The 13,689-nt window shown below is 39.3% G+C and overlaps 1 protein-coding gene and 1 pseudogene across 1 annotated transcript; both read left to right on the top strand.

Moving 5' to 3' along the window:
* Positions 1-716: 716 nt before the first annotated feature.
* Positions 717-9,389, top strand: LOC100598070 (annotated as a pseudogene).
* Positions 9,390-10,266: 877 nt separating this feature from the next.
* LOC115830803 (cytochrome P450 3A7-like) lies at positions 10,267-13,088 on the top strand (the record flags this gene model as incomplete). The annotated part of the gene is made up of 2 exons (XM_030795582.1): positions 10,267-10,440; positions 12,679-13,088. Coding segments are annotated over 2 exons (270 nt in total), but the record flags the coding sequence as incomplete, so codon positions are not given.
* Between the last annotated feature and the right edge of the window lie 601 nt (positions 13,089-13,689).

The raw sequence follows: 13,689 nt of genomic DNA, 5'->3' as shown, positions 1-13,689 counted from the left end.
GGCAAAAATAATTATCTCTTTCTTTTTCTTTCTATCTATGGAATAAAAAATTAAGAGAAAGAATGTTCATAGAATCGTAGTATTTCTTCAAAATACGTTCCTAGTTTTAAAAGTATTACCTACCATTTTTTTTTAAAACCACTACATTGAAGCACCTCTTTTTCACGTTGCCCATGCTGTAGGAGAACATAAAGACAGCTCGTCTGAGGCAACATACAGTCCACCAAAGTCATCTGCTTGTCTGTCTCCACTCCCTCTCTACACTGCAGAAGTACTAATCTTGATTCTGTCTACTCTACTGGAAGAACACGTTGCCTACCATGTGGATAATTTGCATGTAAAAGGAGACTGGGATATACAGGCTGGAGACCACATCAGGTGGCTGGGTCTCCTGAACACTGCCCCCACACACAAATACATCCCAGGACACTGGGTATCTGGGATAAATCTCTACTGAGCATCTAGCATAGGGCCCGTCACCTAGTAGACAGTCACTAAATAATTGCTGAATACGTGATGACTGTTTAACACATTTTCTACAACCATGGAGATCTCCACAACTGACACAGGACAAAATGTTTCTGCTTTGAACTCTAGCCTTTAGGTCCAGTGGGATTTATGAAGAGTGCCATCTCTAGAGCTGAGGATGAAGAATGGAAGAGAATACGATCGTTGCTGTCTCCAACCTTCACCAGTGGAAAACTCAAGGAGGTATGAAAATAACATGAGTTTTAATTAGAAACTTAAAGAATAAATCTGGTGGGGACAGGCAGAAAGTAAGATCACTGTCCCTTTCCAAGGGGTAGTCTGCTGAATTTGAGCTTCCTAAAAATGGTCTTTTATCTTTATGTACCTAAAAGATATCACAAAATTCATTATAAAATGTCACTTATTGTTCCATGCCAGGGAAAGTCATGTCCTTCTGGGACTTGTGTCTGCACATTTAACAATGGGTGGTGTTGTGTTTTGTGCTTAGATGGTCCCTATCATTGCCCAGTATGGAGATGTGTTGGTGAGAAATCTGAGGCGGGAAGCAGACACAGGCATGCCTGTCACCTTGAAAGAGTAAGTAGAAGCGCAGCCATGGGGTTCTGAGCTGTCATGAAACTCTCCAGCTGCCTGCCATGGAGCTGATATTCCCACTGCTGGGTTATTCCAGTGACCAGACAAAAGGATGGCTGTGGTATTGCAACTTCAATGGATCTCCCAAGATGGGGCAGCTCCCAAGAGGAGGTGGGGCAGCTGGAGGAAAAAGGTCTTCTCCTGTATGCACATGGGCAAGGATTTACTTATCCATTAAATTGTCAGCCTGAATGTTCTGGAAGACTAAATGCATACTTCGGGGGGAAAATGTGTGATTGTACCAAAGTTTTAAGCATGGCGTGTATGGGATGGTAGAAGGGGAAGGCACTTGGTATCTGTTGGTCAGCAGTGAGTAGAGTGGGAAAGTTATAATGGAGAACTTTGAATAACTTTGACCCTTTCGTGGTTTTTCTGAGGATATCAGTAGAATACTAAATATTAAACATTCCCACCACTGCTTTTTCCTCTAGTCTTAAAGAGACAGGGTACTATAAATGCTATAGGTAGGGTAAACCTATTAGTTGCTGTCTACACTGGTATGTGCTTCAATTATGCAGGAACAGCAGGTGTAATCTGAGCCTGTCCTAGGCAGACCAGGGATACATGGTCACCATCTATAGGAATTTCCAAATCAATTTTTAGTGACTTTTTTTTTAACCAGGACATTGTTGGTCATTATATTTTACGAAAATGATTCTGCCGTCAGGGCAATCTCAGCTCACAAGAGCTGGGGATAGTGAAACTTTCCAAAGCTTGAGCAGGGAGTGTAGAGAATATGGATGATATTTCTAGGAGCTCAGAACAGGGTGTTGCTGTTCTGTAAAGTGCTGAAGAGGAATCAGCTCTGGGCATAGAGTCTGTAGTCAGTCAATGTCACCTGTCTTGAGCCCCTTAGGAAGAGTTAATTATTCTACTCTTGTTCTGCTGAAGCACAGTGCTTACCCATCTTGTATCATCCACAATCAACACATGCTACTGTGGTTGTATGATAGTGGGTCTCTGTCTTCCTGTGATGGGCTCCTTGATCTCAGAGGTAAGTCTAATTCAGTTCAGTGTCTCCATCACACCCAGCGTAGGGCCAGCTGCATCACTGGCACCCGATAACACCTTCTGATGGACTGTGATGGGAGGTGATCCAGTAGATCTGAAAGTCTGTGGCTCTTTGTCTGTCTTGACTGGACATGTGGGTTTCCTGTTGCACATACAGTGGAAGGACGGTAAGAGGTGCTGATTTTATTTTCCATATCTTTCTCCACTTAGCATCTTTGGGGCCTACAGCATGGATGTGATCACTAGCACATCATTTGGAGTGAACATCGACTCTCTCAACAATCCACAAGACCCCTTTGTGGAAAACACCAAGAAGCTTTTAAGATTTAACTCATTAGATCCATTCATTCTCTCAATAAGTATGTGGACTACTATTTCCTTTTCTCTCTCTCTCTCTTAAAAATAACTGCTTTATTGAGATGTAAATCACCATGTAATTTATCCACTTAAAATGTACAGTTTAATGGTTTGTAGTACATTTGAAGATATGTGTGACCATCACCATTTTAAACTTTGAAACTATTTTTGTCAGTCTAGAGACCTCATACATTTTTAGCTATCAACCCCCTGCCACAAACCCTGTCATCATATGCAACCACTAATCAACTTTCTGCCTCTAAGGATTTGCCTATTCTGGATGCTTCATAGAAATGATATTAATTTGTCAGGGTTTTTTTTAATTCTCTAGTTCATGAATTTATACTTTAATCTGTATTATTGTCTTTCTTCTGCTGGCTTCAGGCTTAGTTTGCCCTTCTTTGTTTACTGTGTTGTGGCATGAATGTAGATTATTGATTTGTGATTTTTTGTTCTTCTAAATTTACACATTAAACTGTAAATTTCCCTCTGAGCACTTCTTTGCTAAATACCATGAGATTCTGGCCTGTCACATCTTAATTTTTGTTCAGCTCAAAACACTTTCTATTTGCCCTTTTAATTTCTATTTTGACTCATTGGTTACTTAAAAGTTTATTATTTAACTTCCACATGTGTGAGTTTCCCAATTTTCTTTACCTTATTGATTTTAGCTTTATCCCATGATGGGTGACAGAGATACACTGTGTTATTTCTATCTTGACTACCTGCTATTTCTTGAACAGCATGATTAATTTAAGCAGCAGATTATGATTTGGGTTATTGTAAGAGACTCTCGTCCAATAGATAAAGGCAAAGAGATTAGGGCATTGAGTTCTGTTTTTTTCATTATTCGAAAGATGCAGAAGGGGCTGCTGATCTCACTGCTGTAGTGGTGGTCCCTATGCATAGACCTGCCCTTGCTGAGCCACTGGCCTGAAAGAGGGGCAAAAGTCACAGAAGGAATGGCTTCCAGTTGAGAACCTTGATATATTTTACTCTTCTGATTGCTAGAGAAAATTAAAATTGCTCCAGGTAAATTTTGCACATTCACAATGGTTTCATTTTCTGTTGGTTTTTTCTTCCTACAGAAATCTTTCCATTCCTTACCCCAATTCTTGAAGCATTAAATATCACTGTGTTTCCAAGAAAAGTTACAAGTTTTCTAACAAAATCTGTAAAACGGATAAAAGAAGGTCGCCTCAAAGAGACACAAAAGGTAAAACGTGGAGGTAGTTATAGGAGAATGTTTACTTTTTCATAATTTTTTAGGTAATATACATATGATTGGTGCACTTCCCTGTATGTTTTTAGAGAAATATTTTAACACAAACAGTACTTATGTTTAGAGCAAGATAATTCGTTTGGTAGGAATGCAGAAAGTGGAGTTTGAGGAAGAAAATACGAGAATAAGTCAGAGATAGCACTTAAAATTTGATATCAGGCACAAGAATTAGTATGCCATGGCATAAATATTATTCAGATAAAGCTTTATCACATCACTTCCCTTCAATAAATTGTCAAAGGATAAACATTACTGTTTGGAAATATATTTTACTGGTATTATGCTTTCTCTAGATCATAGATTGGTAAAGAGTCATTTCAAGTACAAGCCTGTTATTTTACACATTCTCCAATGAAAGGCCCTATCAAACCACCTGCTGAAGTGTAGTGTGTTACATTTGAGCCCTCTCACAGCCTCAAGTGAACAGGGGTCTTTTATGGGAATTGAGGCTGCAAGTTTGGCTAACTCAGCTTTGCTTTTATGAGGCCTAGATTGCAGCCAAACGATGTCTGCAGGTCAGGGAGGCAGGACTGGGTAACCCAGGTGTCACTGAAGATTGTATAGATTTGGGGAATGTTGCAGTATTTGAAGATGCTCCCACCAAAGCTGCTGATAAGTTCTGGAAATGTCAGGAGAATAATCTTTGTGCACATCAGTGAAGAAGACAGAAGAATAAAAGGTCCAGGACTTCTTCACAGGTATGCAGTTAGGACCAGGGATAAGACCAAAAAGAAATTGAACATTTTAGCCAGATTTGTTTCAGGAAAACATCCTGCTTTCCAAGGATTTAGATGCATTTTTTTTTTCACTGGTGACTCAGGCAACACCCGTCAGATTTCTGGTCTTCAAGGGGCCATATTCTCAGAAGGGAGGTTGAGGACTGCACTTCTGATTAACTTCTGACTTCATGAGTCACTTTCTGTCAATAAAATTTCTCTTTTTGCTTCTAGCACCGAGTGGATTTCCTTCAGCTGATGATTGACTCTCAGAATTCGAAAGAAACTGAGTCCCACAAAGGTAACCAAAGTGTGCTTCTGGGGGCTACTGGTAGGGCACTCAGAGGGAGGGCTTTGTTCTGAAAATATGCAGGAAGTATTCCAGGAAGATGAGAATTTCTGCCACACAGCAGAACGACACAGATTTGGATGTTATAAATGGTAGCTGGAGGCACTTTCTAGAGGCATGCAGGCATAGATGGCCATGTTCTAAGTTTAAAGGGCAACCCTAAGGAAAACTGGCATGCCAGGAAGAGTCAGCAGTCTGTGGATCACCTACGTAAGATCAATGCCAGTTCTCAGCCTCCTACAGATCCACAGAGTTAAAATTCCTGCCTGGAAATTTATTAGGTTTCTGCAAAAGTAATTGCGATTTTTATTATTACTTTTATTGGCAAAAAGAGCAATTACTTTTGCAGCAACCTAATGCATCTAACATCCAGTAAGGAGGCATGCTGTCCAAATAAGGGTGATTTTAACTGGCAATTTTTGGTGAAAGCATGTTCACCAGGTTAATCGACTACAAAGTTATTTTTTCCTTTGGAATGGATAAGTAACTTGTGGGGAAAACCTCTGAGACTGTGTAAATATCCTCTTTGTCTTCAATCTTTCACCTACTAGTTTTACAACCCATGTATGATTTTCACTGAAGTCATTATTAGTATGACAGTGGCAAAATGATAACCATGTTCAATTTCAAGCCACCAAGATTTGGCAGTCATGTCACAAAATTCCTGAATATTTAATCATTGGTTCTAGAGAGCAGGAGTAGGCTGACTTCAGCATACAGCTTTAAATATGTCCATGTATACATCTACTTCTGTCTGTCTGTCTATCTATCTATCTATCTATCATCTATCCATCTATCATCTATTTATCTACTTATTGATTATCTAGCTATCATCCATCTATTTATCTACTATCCCAATACAACTTGCTGTGATAAAGGAAATAGCCTATTGTTTTAGTGTTTCATCTAGAAATCACTAGACACATATAGCTATTGAGCACTGCACATGTGGCTAGTGCCACTGATGAAAAATTTTAAATTGTATTTAAGTTTAACTGAATAAAATTTGATTTTAAATAGCCACATGTTGATAGTGGCTACCACATTGGACAGCAGAGCTCTGAACTTTGAGATTATAGTTCAGTTTCACATCAGTATCCTCAGGTTCATGGTAACAGAATACAATTATTAGATAGTTGAATTTACCCACAACTGCATCACAGAAATCTTCACTGGTAAATCACAGCTCTGTTGTCATTTCTCACACTCCCTTCATATTGGTTTTGGTGGTGAATTGCATGGTTGGAACAGGCACTATATTTATTTCTGTGTTGCAGGTCTCTAAATGTCCTAATCCAGTCCTGATCAAACAGACCAGTGATGGACGATCCTGAGCTGCTCTCAGGAGAAAAATCAAGAAGGGGCAAACTTGTAATCATAGAAGCTTTTACTATTTTAACGCTATTCATCAGACTACAGTCAATCACCACTCATTTAGCTTTTTGTCCATCTTCAGTTGCTGTACATCCTGAGATAGTCAATTCTGAGACCTATAGCCTACATCTATCACCTGATGCATTTCAAAGATATAATCCATACTTCTCAAGCTGGGCTATGCACACAAATCACCACATCTTGTGAAATTCAGATTTTGAATCAGTAGTTCAATGGTGGGGTTTGAGATTTTGCATTTCTGTTGTTGTTGTTGTTTTGTTTTGAGATGGAGTTTTCGCTCTTGTTGTCCAGGCTGGAGTGCAATGGCACGATCTCGGCTCACCACAACCTCAGCCTCCCTGATTCAAGTGATTCTTCTGCTTCAACCTTCCGAGTAGCTGGGATTACAGGCATGCGCCACCATGCCTGGGTAATTTTGTATTTTTAGTAGAGACGGGGTTTCTCCATGTTGGTTAGGCTGGTCTTGAACTCCTGACCTCAGATGATCCACCCGCCTTGGCCTCCCAAAGTGCTGGGATTACAGGCGTGTACCACCGCGCCCAGCCTTTGCATTTCTAATAAGCTTCCAGATGCTTCTGACCCATTGACCACACTTTGAGTACCAAAAGGTGGTCTGTATTCCAATAGTGGTCTCTTAAGTTCCTTCAAACATATCTACAGGAAAAGTCCTCTAGTTTCCATACATTTAACCATTAATGTTGCAAATTCTCTCAAAGTTTGTCAAGGTATATTTTAGCTAAAATAAATTACATTTTTCTTAGAGAAGACTACCCCATATTAATTTACAATAAAGTACTTTTAGGATCATTAAAGGAGCATACCCATAACACTGAGTATGTTATGCAGAAATGCTTTCTCTGTCAATTACCCAGCTGTGCAGATGGGAGGGATGGCACGAGGAGGAGTGGATGGCCAACATTCTTGAAGACCTTGGGGAAAACTGGATTAAAATGATTTGCCTTGTTCTGGCTCTATAAGACACACATCAGAGTGAAACCACCCCCAGTGAGACTCTGAATTGCTTTTCTATTTTTTCCCCTAGGGATCTGAGGGCTTCACTTCAATTTCTCTTCATATAAACTGTGATGCCCTACATTGATCTGATTTACCTAAAATGTCTTTCTTCTCCTTTCAGCTCTGTCTGATCTGGAGCTCGTGGCCCAATCAATTATCTTTATTTTTGCTGGCTATGAAACCACAAGCAGTGTTCTCTCCTTCATTATGTATGAACTGGCCACTCACCCTGATGTCCAGCAGAAACTGCAGGAGGAAATTGATGCAGTTTTACCCAATAAGGTGAGTAGACGATACATGGAGGAGGGAGGAGGTGAAGCATTAACAAAAATGCCTCCACACCACTTCTCAGGAGAATTTTTATAAAAAGCATAATCATGATTCTTACACTGACACTGTGTAGGAAGGCTCTAAAAAGAAAAAGAAAGAAACATAGGGAATGGTTGCTATTGGCAGACATATAAGATCTTTGTTCAACAGTCCTGGCCCTGGTTCATCTGCTTTCTGTTATCACAATAATGCTAAATAAAAAACATCCAAAAACCTCAGTGGCATCTAACCATAAGCATTTATTGCTCACAAGTCTTGATAGTGAGCTCTGGTAATATTGGCAGGACTTGCTGTGGTCTGGCTGTAGTCTGATGGAGCCTGGCCGTGGGTGTGCTGTGCAGGCTGACTCAGCTCTGCCCCACATATGTCTCATGTTTCAGTCAGGTAACCACTGGTGAAGAAGCCAAACTAGGAACCAGGGTATCTGACTCCTGAGCTAAACTCTTAAACTCTATAATATTGCCTTTCAAATATAACACCAACTACTACGTGCATTATCAACCACACTGTTTTCAGACCGTGGCCAAAACTCGGATTCTTTGTGGTATGAAGAGACATGGCTTTGGGGCTGGCCCTGGTGTGGCAGTGAGATGAACACAAAGGGATGTTCTTCAGAGATTACAGGCCAGCCCTGAAGCAACAACTAGGAGACTGTTTCAGCAAATGAGGACAGGGCTGTGTGGGGTTCTATCCTCTTCATAACTTCCACTAGCACTGAAATTATGTGCTCTGGTTACATCCAACCAGAACCTTCTTTTGTCATATTTCGGATAGAAAGGGAATAGTTTTTCCTCAAATTATTGATAGAGATTTTATATAATAGTGTTTCTCTCCACGTTTTATGTATATAACAAAAGTCCTGTGTGTGTATATATATCTATGTACATATACACACACACACATATATATATACTACAAATCCTGCTTAGTAACTGTTTTTGTTTGTATATATAACAAAAAGAGTTATAAAGCAGGACTTTGACCAATAGTCCTTGTGTGGCACAGAGAATTTGCTTTTTCTATCTGTTTTCACTTTCCTGGTTACAGACGTGTGATCTCTTTTTTGAAAGGTGACAATCACTGTCATATTTTATTTGATGCTAGTGGTCATAGCCTATTAGTCACGTTTGTTTCCATGAGAAAGAAAAACCACTAGATGGTTATGCTAAGGATTTCAGTCCCTGGGGTGAGTGCCGTCCCAAATGCTTCCCACCTTCATAACTCCTCCACACATCTTAGTGGGCCATTGAGCACCAATGAGCATGACAGTTATTAAAACACTTTATGAATGCTACAATCCTTTACCAGTATGAGTTATTCTCTGGAGCTTCTAACATGTCAATAGTACTGCATGGACTGAGTTAAAAGTTAATTCGAAATCTCAATTTATCCAAATCTGTTTCTTTCTTTCCAGGCACCACCCACCTATGATACTGTGCTACAGATGGAGTATCTTGACATGGTGGTGAATGAAACGCTCAGATTATTCCCAGTTGCTATGAGACTTGAGAGGGTCTGCAAAAAAGATGTTGAGATCAATGGGATGTTCATTCCCAAAGGGGTGGTGGTGATGATTCCAAGCTATGTTCTTCATCATGACCCAAAGTACTGGACAGAGCCTGAGAAGTTCCTCCCTGAAAGGTACAAGGCCCCTGGGAAGGGAGCCCTCCCTGAACCAGCCTGGTTCAAGTATATTCTGCCTCTCTTAATCTACAGGACAGTCATGGACTTGTACAATCATTTGCTTGTCTTTTTACGTTTAAGTTTTTTTTATCATGAAATTGATCGTCACACTTTACAAACCACAGACTAGACAAAAGAAAACTACAGCCACCCACAGTCCCAACAACTTAAAATGAAGGCCATCAGTTATGTCCTTATGGGTGATAAGTGTCCAAAATATAATGACTCTTTTAAAAACACATGATCACAATGCTACTATTATGTCCCACAAATGAATATTTTTTCCTTAATATAATCAAATATTTAGGAATCAAGTTTGAATAAAAAACAAGGGTCTAACCTTCAAAGAATTTATAGGTTAGTGGTACAGATAGACAAGGAAAGCTGTGATGATACTGCTTTGCATCAGTACAGTAGCATCATATGCCCATGTAAATTATCTGACTTCAACTATTCTATGGAGGTGTGGGGGAGAAAGAGGGAGAGATGGAGAGAAGAAGAAGGAGGAGAAGGAGGAGAGAAGGAAGGATAAGACAAGATAGGGAGGAGAAGGAGAAGACTTAGAAAAACGAGAGGAGAGGAGAAGGAAAAGCAAAATAACAACTTTGAAATAGTGCAAGACAATTTCTTCTTCTCCTTCCTCATGACCAACATAAGTGTGAGTCAAGGCAGGAATCTACTTTTCTGTCAGTCAGTCTCATCACTTATGTGCCTTTTAAAGTGTGAACACATCACCACCCTGAATATAATCTGAGTGTTTAGAAATAAATATTCTTTGCAACACTGTTTATCTCCTCTCAACAAGACTGAAAGCTCCTATAGTGTAAGGAGAGTAGAAATGATCTGTAGCTTACAATTCTCATAGCAAAATAAGCGTAACAGGATTTCAATGACCAGTCCACAAAAGTATCCTGTGTACTACTAGTAGAGGGGTGGGCCCTAAGTAAGAAACCCTAACATGTAACTCTTAGGGGTATTATGTCATTAACTTTTAAAATATCTACCAACATGGAACCAGGTTCAGTAAGAAGAACAAGGACAACATAGATCCTTACATATACACACCCTTTGGAAGTGGACCCAGAAATTGCATTGGCATGAGGTTTGCTCTCATGAACATGAAACTTGCTCTAATCAGAGTCCTTCAGAACTTCTCTTTCAAACCTTGTAAAGAAACACAGGTCAGTCAATTTTCTGCATAAATAATGTTTTATTAAGAATTATTTTAACTGAAGGGTCTATATATTTAAAAAAGAATACACTTGTTTGATCTTTTAATAATTTGTTCTATGGGCCAAGGAATCTATTTGGACCCATCTATGATCTTTAAGGGTGCTTCAGTTCTGGAGTTCAAAAGCTGTAGCATTAAAAACATCATGTAACGTCAATGTAGATTAGCATGGCATGACTATCTGCAGTCTCCTTGAACTCGAGCAAAGTTTAAATTCAGTTTCAAGTCGATTGGAAAGATGGGGAAGTATTTTACACAATTGCGAAGTGCAATTATTATCTTGTTTTGACTTTTGAATGGTGCTCTTCCTTCCCAGAACTTGTAGAAGCTTTCTCATGACAGTGGCTCCCAACCACTAGCTGTACATTGGAATCACCAGGGAGCTTTAAAAATTCATGATGCCTGGGACACCTCAGAAATTCTAAACTAATTTGCCCAGAGTGTGGCTTTAAAAGCTCCCCAATTGCTTCTCATGTGAAGCCAAGGTGGAAAATGACTAATTTAAGGTAGTTCTATTGGATATGAAGGACTACCACAGTCCAAGGCCATCCTTACTGACCTCACCTTCCAGTTGCCTAGCTCTATCCAACTGGGATCCTTTTCAACCCAATTATAACTCTATTAATCTTCTTCCCTTTCTTCTCCTCATTCTGTTCTTATCTTTCAAGACCTAGTTCAATTCTCAAGCTCCTCCAAGGTGTCTTCTCGACCTAGTCCAGGGCTCATTTACTCCTCTGCTCTGTTATTGGTTACTGAAGACTATTATCATATAATTTCATAATTTGCCATTAAATCATTGAGTTTTGTTCTCTATATCTTCTCTGTATCTAAGAATGTCTTCCCCCCATCCATTAACAATATCCTCTCATTTTATTCCTTTTAAAATATCCCAGTGGTGCCTTGTAAGTGGCCTCATCTAACTCAAGCATTTGGGCATTTGGTAAATGTTTAAGGAGTGATATGCAGTCGATTGGCTTGCATACAAATATTAAGTTTTTTAATGTGAACATTTAACAAGTGACATTCATGTATTTGCATGTGTGTGTGTGCTTGCACATGTGCACGTGCATGTCTATCTGTCTGTAGGGAAAATATATTCATGCCTTTTGAAAATTTTTAAATGATAAGGTGTTATATTTAAGAAAGATTTGGAATCTTTTCTCTGAAGAAGTTAAAGAACAGATGTCATTTATTCATATTAAGCAAGACCCTATAAATCTTATTTCTAGGTCTCATGTATTTATTAAGCAAATCCACCCCTTAGGCAGGCTTTCTAGATAGGAGAGGAAGAAGATAGAGATGGTTTCCATATTATTTCCATATTCCACATTATTTGTGGCTTTAGGCCAGCTATGTAGCTATCCTGTATGTGTGCTCAGACCGGGGACTCAGTCCTGAGAGAAAGTGGTCCTCTGGCACACCTGGGATGGGGAAGGTACTTCCTTGGAAGTCCCAAGTTGGCACTTCTTGATCTCAATGGCAATTTTCTTGCCCATCACTCCATGGAGATCAGAATATCACTCTGTTGTGTTCCCTCAACACTGAAGCAGTGTCTCAATAACAGTGGGTCTAAATGTTGAGTCAAAACACTGTAGGAATTGAGAGGTTCCCCACTTGCCCTACCCTTGGAAACCAAGAGAAGATGTTAAAAAATAAAACGATAATGCTTCCTGAAGATGTCTTCCCATCTTTACACTAGATGGGTTCAACTGTGAGGAATTACTGGTCTCTAGAAGTTGAAGACTGTCCATATAACTAAAATATATAATAGGTACTCAGGATTACATTGCAAGTTTCAACATACACAGAATTAACTTTATATAACTCTTCAAAAATAGTTTGCAATTGTATCTAATAATCTGGTTTAAATTTTTAAAACTCATCCGTTTTACTTAAAATTCAAATCAAAAAGAACACAGGTTCCCACGAATTTGTCTCAGGTCAGGCCTGGCACAGAATAGGGGCTCCATAAATATTTTGTTAAATGATAGATGATGAATGCTCTCACTATCCAATCTTCACACATCTTATAGAGTAAGCATAAAGAATCCAAGATTTATAATGCTGAAAGTAGTTTTTATATGTTTACAAAGCATTATTGTCATTAATGCATTTTTTTACTTTGATGCTATACTTTCTACTTTTGCTTTATTTAACGCTTCTCAATATGCTTGTTTAACTGTTGCAGATCCCCCTGAAATTACGCTTTGGAGGACTTCTTCAACCAGAAAAACCCATTGTTCTAACGGCTGAGTCAAGGGATGAGACCGTAAGTGGAGCCTGATTTCCCTAAGGACTTCTGCTTTGCTCTTCAAGAAAGCTGTGCCCCAGAACACCAGAGACTTCAAATTACTTTGTGAATAGAACCCTGAAATGAAGATGGTTGTACTGCATAAATAACTGGGGATTCTGTACATGTATTGAGCTCTCTCACAGTCTATATAGAGTGTTATACTCGGTAACATAAAGGAGATGAACAAATCAGTTCATCTGGGGAGGTAGATTTGGCTTTTCTGTGTCTCATAGGACTATCTGCACTACCCCCAGTTAGCACCATTAATGCCTCCTGAGCTCTGATAACAGAAAAAACATTTCTCAATAACTTCATCCACAATCATTAATGAAAATAAGAATTATTTTCATGACTCGAACAGTGACATTTATATCACGTTATAGCTGGAGTATTCTATAGTAAGTTTTATATTAAGCAAATCAATAAAAACCTCTTTACAAAAGTATTATTGGATACTTTCCCGCACATTAATGAGAAATCTATAGAACCGATGTCTGAGAACCAACAACTAAATATTTTGATCATTGTAATCACTGTTGATGTGGGGCCTTTGTCAGAACTTCAATTTGATTATTAACATAGGTGAGAGTTCATCCACTATGACTTTGCCCATTGCTTAGAAAGAATATTCATAGTTTAACTATGACATTTTTGACCAGGCATAGTGGCTCATGTGTGTAATCCCTGCATTTTGGAAGGCCAATGCGGGCAGATCGCCTGAGACCAGGAGCTCGAGACCAGCCTGATCAACATGGTGAAGCACAATTTCTACTAAAAATACAAAAATTAACTAGGTGTGGTGGCACGCACCTGTAATCTAAGCTACCCACGAGGCTGAGGCAGGGGAATTGCTTGAACCTGCAGTGAGCCGAGATCACGCCACTGCTCTCCAGCCAGGGCGACAGA

This window comes from Nomascus leucogenys, chromosome 17 (genome assembly GCF_006542625.1).
Source record: "Nomascus leucogenys isolate Asia chromosome 17, Asia_NLE_v1, whole genome shotgun sequence".
Classification (NCBI taxonomy): domain Eukaryota; kingdom Metazoa; phylum Chordata; class Mammalia; order Primates; family Hylobatidae; genus Nomascus; species Nomascus leucogenys.
Note: the sequence above shows the minus strand (reverse complement) of the source record. Positions and strands in the feature narration are given on the sequence as shown.